Source organism: Bos taurus, chromosome 2 (genome assembly GCF_002263795.3).
Source record: "Bos taurus isolate L1 Dominette 01449 registration number 42190680 breed Hereford chromosome 2, ARS-UCD2.0, whole genome shotgun sequence".
NCBI classification, from domain to species: Eukaryota; Metazoa; Chordata; class Mammalia; order Artiodactyla; family Bovidae; genus Bos; species Bos taurus.
The window spans coordinates 112,599,994-112,621,853 of NC_037329.1; the positions used below are offsets into that span (position 1 = coordinate 112,599,994).

Below are 21,860 nucleotides of genomic sequence, written 5' to 3' on the forward strand. Positions count from 1 at the left end.
CCAAGAAGCGTATAACGTTCATAGTTTCATGGTTCCATGGTCCAATTTTATGCTATACATATTTCTCCGATTATATTCTGAAAGGTTATTACTCAGATCCTTTTCAATAATAATTCTGCATTAGGTTATTCAAACAAGAAAAAGACTCAAGTAACAACACAACAAGGTAAAATCCACAAACCAACCCATACCTCAAATGTGTATTTTTCTCTATTATTGAAAAGCATTAATATGGTCATCTGGAAAGTGGAGACTTGCAATATATGCTTCCGTGTATTAGAGCCAGTTACTTGTGCGCCTCCAACGCCAACTTCAGATCCATCTTCCTGTTTAATTTTTAAACATAAAAATAGAACCAAGATATAATTATCTTCTGATAAGTTTACCAGTATGCTTGTGAAATAAGCTCTGCATTGCCCAAACCCGCCTTAACAAAATGACAGGACTCATTCCTACATAAAAAAGAAATGTTATTTTAAAAGTGTATATGTATATATATGTGTGTGTAAACACACACACACACACACAGTCTTTATTTGGGACTGTCTCATTTTTTCCCATTATGAACACGCTAATGTATCTGAACAAGTAATGAATCAATAATTCCTTTTATTTATAGCTAAAATTTATGGTAATAGGACATACAAGGATAAAACTGGACTTTTAAGATATCACTGCCATTATACTGCCACCCTAAGTAATAGGGTTAGGTTTCTTTTTGCATGATCTGATCATTGTAAGAGATTAAATAATAGCATAGGGTGGAGAGGGGGGAATCTGTCATCCTTAAAGCCTATTGCTGCTCTATGATTTAAAAGTACAAATTTAGTCCTCAATAATTAACATATGAATTATCTTTTCAAAACCTACTTATCTGTTTAATAAAACTGCAGAAGCTAACATGATTATTTAAGAAAAAACCTTTTCCTTAAAAAGAAGCAATCAAGCAAGAAGAATTAAAAGCTGAGTGAGCCTCGGTAAATTCAAAAAAATAGAAATCATTCCAAGCATCTTTTCTGACCACAATGCAGTAAGATTAGATCTTAATTACAGGAGAAAAACTATTAAAAATTCCAACATATGGAGGCTGAACAACACGCTGCTGAACAACCAACAAATCACAGAAGAAATCAAAAAAAGAAATCAAAATTTGCATAGAAACTAATGAAAATGAAAACACAACAACCCAAAACCTATGGGACACTTTAAAAGCAGTCCTAAGGGGAAAGTTCATAGCAATATAGGCATACCTCAAGAAACAAGAAAAAAGTCAAATAAATAACCTAACCCTACACCTAAAGCAACTAGAAAAGGAAGAAATGAAGAACCCCAGGGTTAGTAGAAGGAAAGAAATCTTTAAAATTAGGGCAGAAATAAATGCAAAAGAAACAAAAGAGACCATAGCAAAAATCAACAAAGCCAAAAGCTGGTTCTTTGAAAGGATACATAAAATTGACAAACCATTAGCCAGACTCATCAAGAAACAAAGGGAGAAAAATCAAATCAATAAAATTAGAAATGAAAATGGAGAGATCACAACAGACAACACAGAAATACAAAGGATCATAAGAGACTACTATCAACAATTATATGCCAATAAAATGGACAACGTGGAAGAAATGGACAAATTCTTAGAAAAGTACAACTTTCCAAAACTGGACCAGGAAGAAATAGAAAATCTTAACAGACCCATCACAAGCATGGAAATTGAAACTGTAATCAAAAATCTTCCAGCAAACAAAAGCCCAGGTCCAGACGGCTTCACAGCTGAATTCTACCAAAAATTTAGAGAAGAGCTAACACCTGTCCTGCTCAAACTCTTCCAGAAAATTGCAGAGGAAGGTAAACTTCCAAACTCATTCTATGAGGCCACCATCACCCTAATATCAAAACCTGACAAAGATCCCACAAAAAAAGAAAACTACAGGCCAATATCACTGATGAACATAGATGCAAAAATCCTTAACAAAATTCTAGCAATCAGAATCCAACAACACATTAAAAAGATCATACACCATGACCAAGTGGGCTTTATCCCAGGGATGCAAGGATTCTTCAATATCCGCAAATCAATGTAATACACCACATTAACAAATTGAAAAATAAAAACCATATGATTATCTCAATAGATGCAGAGAAAGCCTTTGACAAAATTCAACATCCATTTATGATAAAAACTCTCCAGAAAGCAGGAATAGAAGGAACATACCTCAACATAATAAAAGCTATACATGACAAACCCACAGCAAACATTATCCTCAATGGTGAAAAATTGAAAGCATTTCCTCTAAAGTCAGGAACAAGACAAGGGTGCCCACTTTCACCATTACTATTCAACATAGTTTTGGAAGTTTTGGCCACAGCAATCAGAGCAGAAAAGGAAATAAAAGGAATCCAAATTGGAAAAGAAGTAAAACTCTCACTATTTGCAGATGACATGATCCTCTACATAGAAAACCCTAAAGACTCTACCAGAAAATTACTAGAACTAATCAATGATTATAGTAAAGTTGCAGGATATAAAATCAACACACAGAAATCCCTTGCATTCCTATACACTAATAATGAGAAAACAGAAAGAGAAATTAAGGGAACAATTCCATTCACCATTGCAATGGAAAGAATAAAATACTTAGGAATAGATCTACCTAAAGAAACTAAAGACCTATATATAGAAAACTATAAAACACTGGTGAAAGAAATCAAAGAGGACACTAATAGATGGAGAAATATACCATGTTCATGGATTGGAGGAATCAATATAGTGAAAATGAGTATACTACCCAAAGCAATTTATAGATTCAATGCAGTCCCTATCAAGCTACCAACAGTATTCTTCACAGAGCTAGAACAAATAATTTCACAATTTGTATGGAAATACAAAAAACCTCGAACAGCCAAAGCTGTCTTGAGAAAGAAGAATGGAACTGGAGGAATCAACCTACCTGACTTCAGGCTCTACTACAAAGCCACAGTTATCAAGACAGTATGGTACTGGCACAAAGACAGAAATATTGATCAATGGAACAAAATAGAAAGCCGAGAGATAAATCCACGCACATATGGACACCTTATCTTTGACAAAGGAGGCAAGAATATACAATGGGTTAAAGACAATCTCTTTAACAAGTGGTGCTGGGAAAACTCGTCAACCACTTGTAAAAGAATGAAACTAGAGCACTTTCTAACACCATACACAAAAATAAACTCAAAATGGATTAAAGATCTCAACGTAAGACCAGAAACTATAAAACTCCTAGAGGAGAACATAGGCAAAACACTCTCCAACATACCTCACAGCAGGATCCTCTATGACCCACCCCCCTGAATATTAGAAATAAAAGCAAAAATAAACAAATGGGATCTAATTAAACTTAAAAGCTTCTGCACAACAAAGGAAACTATTAGCAAGGTGAAAAGACAGCCTTCAGGATGGGAGAAAATAATAGCAAATGAAGCAACTGACAAACAACTAATCTCAAAAATATACAAGCAACTCCTACAGCTCAACTCCAGAAAAATAAATGACCCAATCAAAAAATGGGCCAAAGAACTAAATAGACATTTCTCCAAAGAAGACATACAGATGGCTAACAAACACATGAAAAGATGCTCAACATCACTCATTATCAGAGAAATGTAAATCAAAACCACTATGAGGTACCATTTCACGCCAGTCAGAATGGCTGCGATCCAAAAGTCTACAAGCAATAAATGCTGGAGAGGGTGTGGAGAAAAGGGAACCGTCTTACACTGTTGGTGGGAATGCAAACTAGTACAGCCACTATGGAGAACAGTGTGGAGATTCCTTAAAAAACTGGAAATAGAACTGCCTTATGATCCAGCAATCCCACTGCTGGGCATACACACCGAGGAAACCAGAATTGAAAGAGACACATGTACCCCAATGTTCATCGAAGCACTGTTTATAATAGCCAGGACATGGAAGCAACCTAGATGTCCATCAGCAGACGAATGGATAAGAAAGCTATGGTACATATACACAATGGAGTTATTACTCAGCCATTAAAAAGAATACATTTGAATCAGTTCTAATGAGGTGGATGAAACTGGAGCCTATTATACAGAGTGAAGTAAGCCAGAAAGAAAAACACCAATACAGTATACTAATGCATATATATGGAATTTAGAAAGATGGTAACAATAACCCTGTGTACGAGACAGCAAAAGAGACACTGATGTATAGATCAGTCTTATGGACTCTGTGGGAGAGGGAGAGGGTGGGGAGATTTGGGAGAATAGCATTGAAACATGTATAATATCATGTATGAAACGAGTCTCCAGTCCAGGTTCGATGCACAATATTGGATGCTTGGGGCTGGTGCACTGGGACGACCCAGAGGGAGGGTATGGGGAGGGAGGAGGGTTCAGGATGGGGAACACAGGTATACCTGTGGCAGATTCATTTCGATATTTGGCAAAACTAATACAATATTGTAAAGTTTAAAAATAAAATTAAATTAAAAAAAAAAAAGCTGAGTGAGTTCTTTAATATCCTTGACCTTCCCACTTACAACTAAACATGTAACAGTCTTAAACCTAATTCAACTAAATGAATTCTAAGGAATATTTCCCACTTCAATTAAATATAAAAAACTACAATATGTAGTTTTGTAACTATAGGCATTTTCAACAATATTAAAAAAAAAAACCTTTGGTGTTACAGTGACATATAAAAAAAGTTAAGATTTTAATTAAAATGTTTAATGAAACTTACTTGCTGCCTAGATAACAACTTGGGTATTTTTTTCTTCAATAATTTTTTTAAAAGCTTTTTATTATTTTGCCATTTTAAGGCAAATGACTGATTTTATTTATACTGAGCAATGGAAGTAAATTAAAGCTCACAATTTTACATACAAAAAAGAAGTTACTTTTTTAAAAATGAAGGCAATTTACTAGTGTATTGCTAATTTTTAAATAATCACTTTGGTAACATTTTGCACATTTCACAAATCTTGTTAGCTTTCCTGATTTCAATTTATTGGAAATAAGGATTATAGGAGACTGAGAATTCTGAGAAAGGACTGATGGGTTTTGTATGCTCTCAAATCAATTTGCATTTTATTATCTTAAGCAATACTATCTCAAGTCTAATCTCATAAATAATGTAATTATATTACTTATTCCATAAGGAAGGCTACTGGCATAGTCTTCGTAATGTCAAAGGAAGTTAGTAACTGAAGGAATAGAAGTAAAGAATCAAAGCTGATGTTTCCTTCTTCTAAATATTTGAAACAGGCAGGGAAATAAAAGAAATAAATAATTTACCCAAATCAACAAAACTCACTAATCAGTTCTAAGTTATTAAATAAAAATATGCTCAAACTATTAATATTTACCTTTTTAACTGGTCCATAGAAGGTGGCATTGAGATCTGCAGAACCCATGTGATGCTGGAGTGTGAGCTGTCGACCACTGTGTTTGGCTAAGTAAAACCTTCAGCAAATCAAACCAGGTATTTGAGAATTACACAACTTATTTATTTGAAATTATAAACTTCCAATCTTTAACAAACATTTATGTAAGGGAGACTTCAAAAGCAAAAAAAAAATCTCAGGAATCAAGTTCAGTTCCAATTTTTTATAGAAAAGAAACTATAAATTAAGGGGTGGGGGAAAAGAGACAGAAAAAAGACAGACCTAAGAAACTTAGCTAGACAGTAAGTGATAAAAGTAGTACACTAAATACTTTCTACTTGTATATTTATTTGTCCTGGCTGCTGCTCAGCCACCGCAGTTCTTAAGACAACCTTTCTCCATAATTAACCCCAAAACAATTCACCCCCACCTAGTGGAAAACATCAATACAAAATATACTCCTAACTATGCACTAATGCTGAAGAAGGGTATTAGTATTCCTCTGAAAAGAGATTATGCAATTCATCCTTACATATTGAAAGCATAAAGGGTAATAAGATTAAAAATGGAGTATATTCCTCTTCAATCAGGGACACTAACTGCTCCGATTCATCTCAATTCTGGACAATTTGTACTTAGAAATACAAAGTTCGATCTACATTTACCTTCTGAATATCTCAAAAGCATGTCTTGGTGCTGGTGGGATGTTGCACTTTGGTGTGGCTGACTGAGTGGGCCAGTATCCTGTTGTGAGCACCCGGACTGTGAGATCAACACCACCTAAAGATACCTGCGGCAAAAAGAAGAAATTGTCCCCGCGCCAAGTTAGCTAGGATGTGCTATCTGTTGCCAAGCCACTGTGAGAGTTATCAGAGTTATCAAAGTAGTTATCTCCAGGTCCAACAGCCAGCAAATAAAACACATCTTCTTAAAAGTTAGACTCATCCAATGTTTTCCTAATTTTAACTATGGTAAATTTTATTGCTTAAGATGTTTGCTTAGTCTTACTGGTGTCACTGAAATGTACAAAGTTTGAGGCCTTTAAGATTTTTTCCAGATAAAATGCCAAGGGGTCATATCAGTATCATTTTAGAGAAAACTCCAGAATAATACCTTTCATCTCAGTTTTTAAGTACTCCTGCCATCTTAACACAGAAACAAAATATTTCTAACATCCCAATCACATTTCAACTAAACTGACCAAAACTTTCAGGTTTTCACATGTAGCTCACATTCTATCAATCTCTGCATAGGACGCTAGGCCCAGTTCTACACAGTCGGTGCTCTGTAACTATTTGCATGTTTGACTACCTCTATAAAATACATGCTAGCATTACTGTCACAATGAGGTTATTTTTTCCCTTTAAACAGATCTCTTAACAAGATAATTTTTTAAGAAAACGGTAACAAAGCATATCAACAGACATTATTAAGGGGAAAAGCTCCAATACTCTGGGCCACCTGATGTGAACAGCTGACTCATTGGAAAAGATCCTGATGCTGGGAAAGATTAAGGGCAAAAGGAAAAGGGGCAACAGAGGATGAGATGGTGGATAACATCACTAACTCAACGGACATGAGTTTAAGCAAATTCCAGAAGATAGTGGAGGACAGAGGAGCCTGGAATGCTACACTCCATGAGGTCGCAAATAGTCAGCTGAACAACAATCACTGTTCAGCTTTATCATTAAGATTCACAGCTTGTTCCATTTTTATGTATCCTGAATGATTCAGTGAAATTTTAAAAAAAGAACAAGTTTATAAATATCAAGATGTATTCCACATTTAGATTTCTTCATAATTATCTCTTAAATGGGTTACTCCATTTTAAAGAGTTGAACCCAGAAACCTTAGATGACACATAGGAAAGATCACAGCAAAGATGCTTAGATGATGAATCGAAGAGGCCTGAGAACTGTTTACACATTTGCAAGCAGGGAAGGGGCACCCAAATAACAATGTCTTTTATCTCTTTTCTCATATCCCCAGATATCTTGCTCCCTAATCTTCCAAGTCTTTCTTCAAAATGTCATTTTTTAAAGGAGGCCTTCTCTGACCACTCTTCCTGGCTACAGTGTTCCTCTACATCTCCTATCACCAGCTGAAGTGTTCTGTAATTAGAAAGAAAGCTCCATCAAGGTAGGGATTCTTGCCTATTCTCTGCTGTATACCCGGTGCCTAGAACAATGCCTGGCATAGAAACAGTGAATTATTTGTTAAATTAAAAAGAGAAAGAACCTCAAGAACTATTGCTCTAATGGTTTGGACATTTATTTCTAGCTATTGTAGTAGTATTTTTAAGCCATTCAGCTTATTTTCAAAGACACTACATGACAGAGACAAGTACACAAACGACAAGGTACTAGAAAAGTCTGTCTGGATACAATTTGTTGATATAAATGAACAGAAATATGACAGCAAGGTGGTTTTCCCGTCCTTATCCCCATGAAAAAAGTAAAACACAGGAAATAATGCACAAATACTTAAATTTCCTTCAGCATAATAAATATGACTTGTCTAAATAAAGTATACTACAAGTATTCAGAATTTTAAGAAAGTACTTGTTATATGACTTCTGAAAGTAAACAGAAGAGTCATTCTATTTCAACAAGTCAGGAACCTTTAAGATAGTAACAGAAATATCTGAGGATTGCTGATGTTTTAAAAGGGCTCCAAGATTTCACAAAGTTCAAGATTTGTTTTTCTCTGTCACTTTTCATCAAATCTTTCTAATGAAAATAAAGGTTTAGGAGACTTAAAGCTTAAGATGCTTATTGTATAAACAATTACAAAATAGCTAGGAATTGTACGCAAATAATGGCTCTACAAAGTGGAAGATGCAACAAGATCAGCAGATATATAACTCTGAGCATCTCGACAAGTACTCTACTTAATGGGTTAACAATTATAAAAAAAATATTCCACCATAAAGTGCAGGATGTATCTGAACAGTCAAAATGAAAGAAGAGAAAATGCACAAACTTCACAGAAAGAAAACAGAAAACAGAATCTGATGAAATGATCGTGTTGAACAATCCCAGTGCAAAAGAATCAGTTCAGTTCAGTCGCTCAGTCATGTCAGACTCTTTGTGACCCCATGGACTGCAGCACACGAGGCCTCCCTGTCCATCACCAACTCCTGGAGTCTACCCAAACCCATGTCCACTGAGTCAGTGATGCCACCAACCGTCTCATCCTCTGTTATCCCCTTCTCCTCCTGCCCTCAATCTTTCCCAGCATCAGGGTCTTTTCAAATGAGTCAGCTCTTTGCATCAGGTGGCCGAAGTATTGGAGTTTCAGCTTCAACATCAGTCCTTTCAATGAACACCCAGAACTGATCTCCAAAGAATGGTCAACAGTAAATAAAGATGGCAATTTTTCAATCAAAAGACCTTCAACTATCATAGAAAAGGTACTTGGACACTTAAAACAAACAAAACAAAATAAAACAAACAAACAAAAAAACAAAACCTTAAGGTGAATGCAGAGTTGAAAAACAGTTTAACAAAAAAGAGAAAATTCTGAACTTCATCATACCCTACTGAAATCTTCTCAAAAACTTCACTGGACTCCAAAGTCTTACTGTAAGTTGCAGCTCACTGAACTTCTGGCAATCACAATACAAAAGCACACTTACAACACACCAGCATCAGCATTGCTATTCTCAGCTCACCCTTTACCAACTCTGAGGATGTCAGGCCCATTTATCCTAATCTTTCACATGAATAAGAATAATGAGGTACAAGAAGCTCAGGTAACAATTATAAGACAATACCATCCTAGGGTAAAGAAAAAGTATTAAAACTCAATAAGCTTGCCTAGGGAGCTTCCTTGGAGGCTCAGCAGTAAAGAATCCGCCTGCCAATGCAGGAGATGCAGGTTCAATCTCTGGGTCAGGAAGATCCCCGGGAGAAGGAAATAGCAACCCACCCCAGTATTCTTTGGAGAAGGCAATGGCAGCCCCCTCCAGCACTCTTGCCTGGAAAATCCCATGGACGGAGGAGCCTGGTGGGCTGCAGTCCATGGGGTCGCTAAGAGTCGGACACAACTGAGCGACTTCACTTTCACTTTTCACTTTCATGCATTGGAGAAGGAAATGGCAACCCACTCCAGTGTTCTTGCCTGGAGAATCCCAGGGACGGGGGAGCCTGGTGGGCTGCCGTCTATGGGGTCGCACAGAGTCGGACACAACTTAAGTGACTTAGCAGCCAGTATTCTTGCCTGAGAAAATCCCGTGGACAGAGGAGCCTGGCTGGCTAGAATCCACAGGGTCACAAAGAGTCAGACACGACTGAGCAATTAAGCAACAAGAAGTTTGCCTAAGCCTGGTATTGTTTCCATAATCTGTAAATGGTTATAACATAACTCTATTTATTAAATATTCAGTGCATTCCTTCAAGTAGGGAGGATAAACTAAGTTGTTTAAGAATAAGAGAATATATTTTAAGAATAGAAAAGTTAGAAAAACAGGTTGTATGGGTGAAATAATTTTTAAAGCACTCACAAATACATATGTTGTCTCTAATGACATTTAAAGAAATGACACCAGCAATTCAGTTATCTAAATGGATGAAAATGCCTATTACAAAAGACTATATATAAAAAACATTTACATAAGTAGAAATTAATGAAGAGTCTCACCCCAGTAGCCTGTAGATGTTGCCTGAACTCATCCATAGTTGTGTTTGAGATGCTCATATCCCTAAACATTCCTTCCAGTTTTGATGTGAATTGACATCCACATTCAGTCTAGAAGAAAAACACAAACATACACAAACAAATGATGGATTCTGTTATGAGGAAACATACAACCTCTTCCATGTTACTGTCATCCTTTCTGAATCTTTCTAATAATAGTTGTTCTATGCCTGTAGGCACCAACTTTAGTGGGATTAATAACCTAAGAATTTTATTTTAAAACGCAAATTTCCAGACTCTGAGATTTTCATAAAGCCAACTGAAGGTAGGGCCCAGAACTCTGTGTTTTTAACAAGAAACACCCATATCAGGTGATATGTGTACAGGTGGCCTGTGGATCACACTGTGTGAAACAGAAGTGTATGTCATATTCCACTTACTGCTTTCCTTGTACTGATCCTCCCCCAGATCGCCATAAATGTATCTGCCTCACCAAGAGAAATTTCAGTACACTGTGAACGTCCCAGAACTTGAACAAATCGCAATACAACTTTCTCTTTAAAAAACAAAACAAAAAAACCACAGGTCCCTCAAAATCTAGCTTTGTTCATTTACAGAAACAAATATTTTAAATCAATTATTTCCCAATTACTTGTTTGTTGGTGCTCAATTATGTGATAAACATTAGTTAAGGGCACTCCATTCCATCCTAAATACACCTTACCTTTAACTTAGAAATCATATTTTTTTCAGAGTCATCAGAAACACTTTTATTTGTAAGAAGTCTCCTTGCCAAGTGTTGCTTATAATAACGTTCAAATACATCTTTTTCTTGCATAAACCTAAAAAGGACCATTGCCTTATCCAATATTGTTTCTACTTCTTGTTCTGTTAGCTGCAAATCAATTAGAAGACAATTAACAATTACATAGCTTTAATTCTACAAAAACAGTATCACAGTTCAGTTTTAAAACAACATTAATAACAAACATAAATATCTGGTTGACCATGTCAGAAAAGAGATCTAACATGAGACAATATGGCCCACTTCCTACAGCTCGGTTCTTACATTCTGAACCAGTGCAACACGAATCAGAAGTTGGAATGGCACTCCACTCCCCAGTGGGCTAACTCTGAAAGGGAGAGGCTGATACATGGCTGGAGGATGACTGAGAATAGCTGAAATGAAATTTTAATCACATAAGAGAATTTTACAGTGCCCTTGTACTGTAAAACATATTGGCCAAAAGACAGTTATTTTTATATGAGCTCATTCAAAATCTAAATTGTTCAAACAGAAGCATAACAATATGTTATATTTCCCAAAGCAAAAAGGCCTCTTGCCCCTAATCTTTTAAACAAGGGCAAGATGATACTGTGGCAGGTTGTATTCAGTTTATATTAAAAATTACGGAAGACTATTTAGATGTGTCTCTTCTATTCGGTGTCCATGGTAATATTCCTCGTTTCTGTTATTACTACCTACTTGCTGCTTTGCCCTTATGTCTCACAAATCCCAAGATGAAGTCAGCAAGACCAATTTACACATAATCCCAATCTGTTTATTTTGATTTTCTGTGCTATAGTGCACTTCCAAGATCCCAGATACATTATAAACACTTGAAATTGAGCTGCCATATATGCTATCAAAGTATTTTCTGATACTTATTCTAGACTAGGTCTTCAAATTCTTGACACTCAAGTACTACTGGATAGATAACCTCCAGAACCAGATAAGAGTAAGCAATATTCTATGTGCAATGTATACCTGTTTTCTAGTTTCTTATTATCACTTATATATAACCCTCACAATCTAAAAGTTTATGGCTGTGTGGTTGTTTCTGACGCCAATGACACATTAAGTGAAATGTCAAAGCACTTCTGACCACTTCAAGCACTTAAAACAAGCCTTTCAAATATCACAGTGCACATTTAAGCATAGCAAAAGTGAAAAGTCAAAGTGTCAGTCGCTCAGTGCTGTCCAACTCTTTGCAATACCATGGACTGTAGCCTGCCAGGTTCCTCTGTCCATGGAATTCTCCATACAAGAACACTAGAGTAGACTGCCATTCCCTTCTCCAGAGGATCTTCCCAACCCAGGAATCGAGCCCGGGTATTCCACATTGGAGGCAGATTCTTTACTTTCTGAGCCATCAAGGAAGCCCAAGCATAGCAAAAGACTTTATATATACAAAATTGTCTAAATTATGTTTTATTTCCTAATGTTACATCTACAAATAAAACAATGTACTTTCAAATGCTTTAACACTTACCCCTTTGACTCCCTTTTTCAGCTTATCATCAATAAATAATGAGAGGTATTCAGGGGACCTGGAGTTGAGGTTGAGAAAATACTCAAAGTCACCCGCAATAGTCTGTTTAAAGAGCCTGTCGTTATTGAACGATTCCTGGAGGAAGCGATCAAACCTACTCTTCAGATCCAACAAGCCCTTCCAAATAAAAAAAGAAGAAAGAAATTTAGGATACATGTTAATATATGTTCGATAAACACCACATGTGTAACTACACATTTACCTTTGACTTCGCTAGTAATAAATGTGTGCACTCAGTGTTAAATTTACAGATTCTACGTTGTTATTTTCGAGCCTGTATCTAAAAGCCTGTATTAAAAACATCAGTGGTGAGAGAAGTATTCTATCTTCCATTTATGTATTACTCTACTGAAGGTGAAACAAAGATCCGTTTCACCGTTTCTCCCTACCTTCCTCTATCTTGACTGAATGGGTGAGCCTAAGAAAATCAGCTTTAAAAATACACACAGAGAAAGCTGACTGTTGATACTAAAACATGAAAAATTTGAGAGCATAATATATTCATAATACTGTTTGAAAGCAAAATATCTTGAAACAAAAAGTCACTAAAACAGTTATTTTTTCTAACACATGAGGGTATATAAACACTAAGGCATACAAAGAAGAACAAACTTTCATTCTTGACACTATTTAAATAAGGTCTTCATCAGATAAGCTAATACATAAAAAGAAGTGGCTGAGTTTGGCTCCCTGATATAAACATACGTACTTTCCAAAATTCCTGAAATATTTACGATAATTACACATATTAACCTACCACTGGAACAATTCAGTCAAAATACATACTACATCACTTTGTAAAAGTGATCTTTTTAGCACAACAAAATTACTTTATGATAAAGAGAATCTTCTGTATTTACTTACCTGGATATAGTCTACCGGATTCTTTCCTTCTCCTTCCTCAGAAACAAGGGCTTTACCTTGTTCCCTTAAATAGGAACTCATACACTCACACATCGTTTTCAAACCATTTGGCACACGACTAAATAACTTGTACATGCAAGCAAGGTCTGCAATCAGAATGAACACACAAATTGGCTACATTAAAGATTAAGAAAAAAAAAACTGAATATCTGTTCATGCTGATTTGTGATATTTAAAGAAGCTCCATTATGATAATTTGATGACCCCATAAAAAAACTACTAAAAAACAAAATTGCAGCAAAATGGGGCTGGGATGAGGGAAAACTAGTTAATGATTATTATTGCAACTTACAAAATACATCATACAGATGAGATACTAAGCATCAATAAACGGTTGTGGCAAGTTTTGGTTTGCATGGAAGAGATGTCCAAATAGCATAAGAAACAAAGTCACAAAAAAGGAAAACTGAACTTTTGGGTTCCTATGTAATTTATCCAATATAATTCTAATTTAGAAACTAGTAATACAACAAAACAACTATCAAAAGAATAACTTTAAATTTGGTATGTCCAATTAAAAAAATAAATGTGGTTTAACTGACAGTTAATGTAAAAAGAGGAACTTTAAAAACCAAGAAAAGTCTTACAGGTATTTTTGAAGCATGTCTATCTCAAAAGTTCAATGCCAATAGTGGCAAGAAATAAATTTCATTACACATCATGGTAAAATTCATGTGAAACTTACAGTATAAACTCCTATGTTTTAGTATTTTCCTCGGAGCAATCCCTGGTATTTTTTAGGAGGTGATCTAAGCCAATATCTGTATTTGAAAAACTGGCGTATCTCACTACATTGTTTTTATTTAGAATGAAAATTCTAGACTGCCTTTTACAGAAATAAAAGGTGGAGTTGAGATACTGCTTTCCTGTATGTCTAATGTATCTCTGAAATAAGAACTTACTGGAAGAATACAATGTCAAAACTTTACAATGATATAAAAAAAGGTTTTATAACTGAGAACTTTTAAAAATGGAGTTAGAACAGCACCTTCTAGATCAGGGGCTGTTTTCTGTAAAGCATCAGACAGTAAATGTTTTAAACCATGGATCATATGGTTTTTGTTCCAACTACTCAATGTTGCCATTGTAGCCAGAAAGAAGCCATGGCTAATACATAAATGAATGGTCATGACTGTACTTCAATGAAACTTGATTTATAGACACTGAGATCTAAAACTTATATAATTTTCATATGTAATGAAATATTACTCTTTTGACTTTTTTTCCAGCCTAACTGGTAGTGGGCCAGATCTGACAGGCTGTAATTTGCCCACCTTGTCTGTATTTATAAGAGCAATTTAGATCCTAAAAATACATGGATGCAACTTTTATAAAAAGGGCTTCAAAATTTGTTTCAATGACTTTCAAAAGTTTTTGGACAAACTTTTTTTGAAATGACTTTCAAAATGACTTTCAAAAGTTTTTGGACAAAGTATTCTCATCAACAATGTATGTCCAAAATAATCCACACAGAGCAAATCTTATAGTATCTCACATTTGGTATAAATTATAACCAAGTTGGCCCATGTTAAAATGAATGGCCCATGTTACAAATGCAACAGAAATTTATGGATATGTACTACAGTAAGCTTTTGTTATCAAATACCTCTAACAAAACAGTTTCCAATTTTGTATTCTTTATTCCTATGCTATTATAGTTCTGTTTATATGTTGTATATTTAACTGTATATAAACTAATAAAATTTCATTATATGTAATCCACTGTAAATAAATGGATGGCATAGTGGAGAAAGTGAAAGAGAAGAAAAATTATTTGGCAAGCAATTAAATATTATTTGTTTACACTGAAACAATAAAATGATACTATGTGAACTTAATTTCATAGTGCCATATGCATTTCATGATCAATCCAACTAATCCTCTACTCATGGTGGGAAAACACTTTCACTTTCTGATCTATAAGACATTTGGCTTCATAATGGTGAAGTTGCATCTCTGACATATTCTTGACATATTGTTCAAGAGCAGGTCCTAGCATAATTAAGACATTTTGCAATTAGGTTTCTAGTGGAAAGCCAGGAAAACTGAAGCCATGATTTTTAAATTTAATTTAGCATCACAGAAAGCTGCTTACTTGCTGAGAACATTAAGCACTAAACAGAAACTATGGTAAGTGGCTATTCTGATACTCCACCATTTAGGTGCTTATTAAGCAGTTGCCACGTGTTAGATATACTTAATGCCTTTAACACAAGTCTCCATGCAGGCTACAGATACTATAATTCAGGTGTGCTCAATCATCTCTCCATCAAACATTTCCTAGCCTCTTAATCTTCAAGCACATTTAATCTCCCAACTCTTAGCCACCCCCACCAAACATGAATAAGAAAGCATTAACTCAGTAACTAAACAATACATTAGAAAATTGATTCTCATTCTGTTTAAGTAAGGAAAATTGCTTTTCATAAAGTCCTCATCTGCCAGAGATCATTAAGATTGGGGTCATCAAACTATAGCCCATGGAACAAGTATAGGCCACTGCCTGTTACTAAACAGTTCACAAAATAAGAATGCTTTTCACATTTTAAATGGTTGAAAAATAAAAATCAAAATTTTATAAGAATACAAGTTTATTCATTTATGTTATTGTCTATACCTACTTTCTATTATAGCAGAGATGGGTAGTTTACTGTATGGTCCACACCCCTAAACTATTTATTCTCTCTCCTTTTAGAAAAAAATTTTGCCAATCCCTGACTTAAGACAATGGGCATCCAGGAGTAGCTTATTTTGGAAAATATCCTTAAAAATGATTTTTGTTTTGCTTTTACAAAAAAGCTTTATCGGAGTGTTTTTAAAAAGTAACTTTCTCTAGCTTAATAAAGACAACAAATTTACATGCAACTTTTCTGGAAGTTAAAACATATATAGAAACATAATCATCTGAAAATACAAGGCAAAGATTCCACTAGAAGAAGAATGGAACAACCTCTCTTCCTACTATCTTTCTTTTCCCTTCTCTTACGTCTTCCTGTCTTTTAAATTATTAACTTAAAAAATTGTTTCACTCCCTACCTAGGAAGTCAAGGTAGGGTCATAGGTCATAGGCAGTATGTATTTCTTTTATAAGTACGTGGCTATAATGTTGCTAAGACTTCACCCAGCACCAGATTTACTTTTTAATACCATGTGCTCTATGTGCTCGTCTGCTCAGTCATGCCCGACTCTTTGCAATCCCACAGACAGTCCACAACGCTGCTCTGTCCATGGGATCTTCCCTGACGCAGGGACTGAACCCACATCTCTTGTGTCCCCTGCACTGGCAGGCAGATTCTTGATCATTAGCACTACCCTTTTATTACTGTATCAGTGACTTAGCAAGTTCCAGTTTTAATGCGAAGCTTCAGAAATTAAGAATGAGGACAACATAACTGTTCTTCGTAATTTGTCCCAGGGTATTCCCTATCACTTCAGGAAAATAAGGTAAATAGTCAAAAAAAGAGTAAATGTTAGTTATCTCCAAAATGTTTACTTGTAAGCAATACTCCTTTCTCCTTGTTCAGTCTATAACTTAAGAGTTCATCTAAACATGTCAACGTGGAAGACACACAAATTTTTGCATTTTTGGTACCCTTATCACAACCAACTCCCCAAAGGAATGCATACAAAAATTTAAGACTGGAACTTCAGACTGTGGAGAGTGTGGATGAAAAAAAGACTCTAAATGCCCTGGCATAAAAAAATAAAGTACAGGAGCAGGTCAGGAGCTCACCAGCCTCATCAACATCATTAGGCTTTATCTTCTGGGTTAAGAAAAACACAAAGTGAGGAGACTGAAGATGAAAGAAAAAATCAGCTATTCAATTCACTAGCAACATCTAGAAACCTTATTAAGTGTAAAGCTTTACTGTAAAATCCTATCAAAGTACCAACAGTGATAAAGTGATCAAACATCATGACTTCTTGAAAACTGATATTCATAATCTTCAATAGAAAAAAAAAAAAAAAAAAACGAGAACCTGGCAGACCTACAAGAATTTAATTGTTTTTCAATTGCTAACACTTACCTTCTGTCTTGCCATTTTTCAACATATGTACTAGTCCCGAATTCTCCATTTCTACTATAGTTTTCATGTGCTTGGAAATGAGTTCCCTCTCAACCACCTTTACAATCGGCTCTTCAGTTGATTTGTCAAGGCAGTGCATCACTCGTTCTATTTCTTCATTAATTCTAGCTTCTACTTTCTTTATATATACTGAAGCACTGTTTTCTGCTAGAAATTTCTGGCTTTCCATCTGCAAACAAAAAGCATGATTTTTTTCTTTTTTAAACAAAGCAGCAAAATGTGCTTCTGCTTTCAACTCGGTTTCTATAGTGTTTCTCATAAACCAAACTAAATATCCCAAGCGCTATTAACATTTTATATACTGTCTATAAATACTCCTAGCATCAGCATATCCTTTAAAGCATTACATACAACTAAATTAATACATTATCCTTAAGCAGCATTTTTCAAACTTTGCCAGTGTATTCCGAATAGCAGAAAAAGTAAGCATATGCCAGTAAAAGTTGAAACTACACAATGAAGCATCTGACTTCAAGTGAGAGTGAAAAATTATTTGTTTTAATGTAAAATTATGCCTAAAAAGATTCATCCGATTTATCATAGTTTTGCTGCCATACTGGTAGTTACTAAAGTCCTCCTGCCACCCTACTCCCACTCTCAAAGGAATATATATAAAGTCTGAGAAAGAGCTTTTCAATAACTATCAATCTTGTCTGCTAACACCAGTCTTACAGAGAAATCTCAGTAAGTTTTAAATGCTGACCCTGACTTTAACCTCATAATAAAATTAACAAATATATCTAAAAATTATATAATGTTAGACATATTAATATAAATGATATACAAATGTAATAGTATTTTCCATTCTCTTAATAAAAAGTAGTTTGAAATAATTTAAGTTTTTAGGTGTGTGTGATAATGGTGTGATACACATTATCACACCAAACAAAAATCATGGTGAGACAACCACTTCACTATTACATTAATATATATATCACTGTAATATATTTTGGAAACCTGACAATTTTCTACTTTATTTCTACACTGTAATGAAAGAAATTAAAACAAATGCAAATGTAAAAACACTGTAAAAAATATCCAGAACTAGTTGTTGCGTTATTAGAAAATAGTTTCCTACATCATAAAATTAGCATTTCATAAAGCATGGTTCAGGCTTACCAGTACAGGCCATAAAAATCTTCCTGATAGGTTACAAACTGATTTTTAAAAACCGTGGCGGGGGTGGTGGTAGGGTGATGTGGGCGGCAGTGTGCAAGTACGTTCGTTTGTTTCTTTACTGGTAAGTGACAGCAAAATTTCAGGAGTCCCACATTTATATACACCCAATGCCTGGAGATGGAGAAGGCAATGGCACCCCACTCCAGTACTCTTGCCTGGAAAATCCCATGGACAGAGGAGCCTGGTGGGCAGCAATCCATGGGGTTGCAAAGAGTCGGACACGACTGAGTGACTTCACTTTCACTTTTCACTTTCATGCATTGGAGAAGGAAATGGCAACCCACTCCAGCATTCTTGCCTGGAGAATCCCAGGGACAGGGGAGCCTGGTAGGCTGCTGTCTATGGGGTCGCACAGAGTCGGACACGACTGAAGTGACTTAGCAGTAGCAATGCCTGGAGAATCCCAGGGAGGGGGAGCCTGGTGGGCTGCTGTCTCTGGGGTCACACAGAGTCAGACACGACTGAAGTGACTTGGCGGCAGCAGCAGGAGAAGGGGACGACAGAGGATGAGATGGCTGGATGGCATCACCGACTCGATGCACATGAGTTGGGGTAACTCCGGGAGTTGGTGACGGACAGGGAAGCCTAGTGTGCTACGGTTCATGAGGTCGCAGAGTCGGACACGACTGAGCAACTGATCTGAATGGCTCTTAAAAATGACCTACTGTAGAGTAATTGTAACTTTCTGCTTATTTTTAAAAAGTTTATTACTGAAATTGAATAGTAAAGTTTTAACTGAGTCTACTTTAGCAGTACTACAAAGCTCCTACTATAAACTGCTCAGATGGTTGAGGCTTTCAGGAAGAATGCCCAATTACCATGACTCTATAAAGACTGTCTTGTCTGTCACAGTACTCAGTCATTGTTATTTCATTACAAATCAGTACTAGTTTATCCTTACTTTTGGCCATTCAGTTGGTTTGGGGTTGTAGATACAGCTGCAAATTTGTATCTTATAATTTCCTCATCAATAGCTTTTAAGACATATAGATGCACTACGGGATCATACCTATTATCTTATCTATATTTACTAGTAAATTACCAAAAGCCTGAATAATGAGACTTCATTGGTGATGTACTGCCTGTGAATTTATGGCAAATTACAGTAACATATAAATATTATAAAACTTAAGGTTATTCCTTAGTTTCTATGTTTTAGAAACATATAAACATAAAATTTGTTAAAGATTTTTCTTTTTGATGGAGACCATTTTTAAAGATTTAATTAAATTCGTTACAACACTGTTTCTGTTTTACATTTTGTTTTTTGGCAGAGAGGCACGTGGGATATCAGCTGCCTGACCAGTGACTGAAGCCACATCCCTGCACTGGAAGGCAAAGTCCCAACCACTGGACCATTAGGAAAATGCATATAATTTCAAAAAATCATAAAACAATGAAATCCTATAAAGCAATTATCCTTCAATTTAAAAATAAATTAAAAAAAATCATATGTCTAAGTCCAACCTCTTCGATTTATTTCCAATAAGCTCCTTCACTGGAATGTGAGCATGTAGGGTTGGTGTGCTGAAGGGTATAAAATTTGCATTCTTTTCCCCAATGGGCCTCAGGACATAAAGGTCAAAGTGTTTAAATTAGTAACTATATTTGGTAATCTTAAGAACATCTTAAAAGTATGTATTTATATCTTATACAAATAAATACATAAGATATTTGTATCTTATAACTGATTACCTGAAAAAACTCTGCAGACATTTCCAAAAAAGGAGCCTCAAAATCTTCTTCATAGACTGATCGTCCTTCGAGACCTAATATCATTAACATCTGGCAAGCATTTCTTATTGCGCCTCTGTCAAAAGAAGTTAAACCACTTGATAGTAAAAACACATTAAAGATTCACGTGAAACATGCAACAGAAGTAGCGAGAAAGACTTTCAGAACAACTTTAACGAAAGTGCTCAATTTCCCATAAGCAACCGATTTATAACATGAGGATTTAGAACAATTTTAATTGGAAAGCACACTGTACAGTTATTTATCTCGAGTTGTCCTCATGCTGTTGTAACTTAGAATATGACTTAACAAAACGGGTACAAGTTCTCAGTCATTTTAGACTATGTTCGACATTTTTTTCTTCACATACATTAAAAATAAATGCTAACCAAAAGCCCCTTCAAAAAAAGACAGACAAACATGTTATCAAACAGAAAAAAGAACAAAATGTCAGCATTAAAAAATACACAAAAAATAAAAAAGATTAATGGTTGATTTGCTTCTTAAAGATATATTAAACAAAAGCTTTAGGATGGTTTCTTCTAAAAATAAATGTCTGCTTTTCAGTTAAAATCTAGCTAACTTTGCTAACTGTGACATAACGTTTTTGAGTATTTTTATAACATGCTGCTGCTAGACAAACTTAAAATTAAGACAGTGAATCAATTCTCAAGATATAACCACTAAAAACCTAAACCCAAAGAGTTTAGAAAGACTGTCATACCGGTCTACAACCTCTCCTTTCCGCTCCCTGGCAATCATATCCAATAGCGTCTGCCGGAGATGATCCCTAATACACCCATAGCGTACAACTTGATCTCGGAAAATAATTAATCCCAAATTGTAGACATTCTCCACATTATTTTGTTGTACATATACACGGTCCTGCAGTTAAAAGAAAATCATAATATAAACATTAGTAAACTCTTGCGTACAGAAAAATAATCATTTTGTGTTACAAAAGCAAAGGAAATACAATTTCAAAAGTGGTCAATTTTTCAGGTGAGAAACACTTCAGGCAGCATGGAATTTTCTAGTACCTCCCAAGTTATATAAAAGTTATACATAGTTAAGTATTTACTATTTACAATGGCTACTGAAACAATGGTGATAGGTGAAGATGACCCATTTACCATAAGTAAAAGGGAGGAAAAAAAAGCACTCCACCCAGGGAGAGAGACAAGTCAGCAGAAAGGAGACAGGAGAAAGGTAGACAGCAGGCAGGCAGGTCTTCCCTTTTCCCCAAAGCCATACCCTGCATGAACATGGTTCTTATTTTCCTAAATACTGTACCTGAAGGTGATATTCTTTAAATAAAATCGAGAGCTAAATGAAATAGAGATACATGTGACTTAAGCTGGCTGCTTATTGGTAAATGTTGCTGCTAAGTCGTTTCAGTCGTGTCCGACTGTGCGACCCATAGACGGCAGCCCACCAGGCTTCCCGTCCCTGGGATTCTCCAGGCAAGAACACTGGAGTGGGTTGCCATTTCCTTCTACAATGCATGAAAGTGAAAAGTGAAAGGGAAGTCGCTCAGTCGTGTCTGACTCTAGCGACCCCATGGACTGCAGCCTACCAGGCTC

At 35.6% G+C, this 21,860-nt stretch overlaps 1 protein-coding gene across 3 annotated transcripts in view; it reads right to left on the reverse strand.

The window, feature by feature from the left end:
• CUL3 (cullin 3) overlaps positions 1–21,860 on the reverse strand; it is a 112,803-nt gene that overhangs the window by 13,168 nt on the left and 77,775 nt on the right. For all 3 annotated transcript variants that reach the window (NM_001192806.2, XM_059875245.1, XM_010802427.3), the window contains 10 exons: positions 21,002–21,162; positions 20,239–20,353; positions 17,305–17,533; positions 13,217–13,362; positions 12,293–12,469; positions 10,744–10,914; positions 10,023–10,130; positions 6,047–6,171; positions 5,364–5,460; positions 192–326 (listed from right to left, as the gene is read on the reverse strand). In NM_001192806.2, the coding sequence (NP_001179735.1) occupies positions 192–326; positions 5,364–5,460; positions 6,047–6,171; positions 10,023–10,130; positions 10,744–10,914; positions 12,293–12,469; positions 13,217–13,362; positions 17,305–17,533; positions 20,239–20,353; positions 21,002–21,162 (1,464 nt within the window). The remainder of the gene's footprint in view (positions 1–191; positions 327–5,363; positions 5,461–6,046; positions 6,172–10,022; positions 10,131–10,743; positions 10,915–12,292; positions 12,470–13,216; positions 13,363–17,304; positions 17,534–20,238; positions 20,354–21,001; positions 21,163–21,860) is intronic.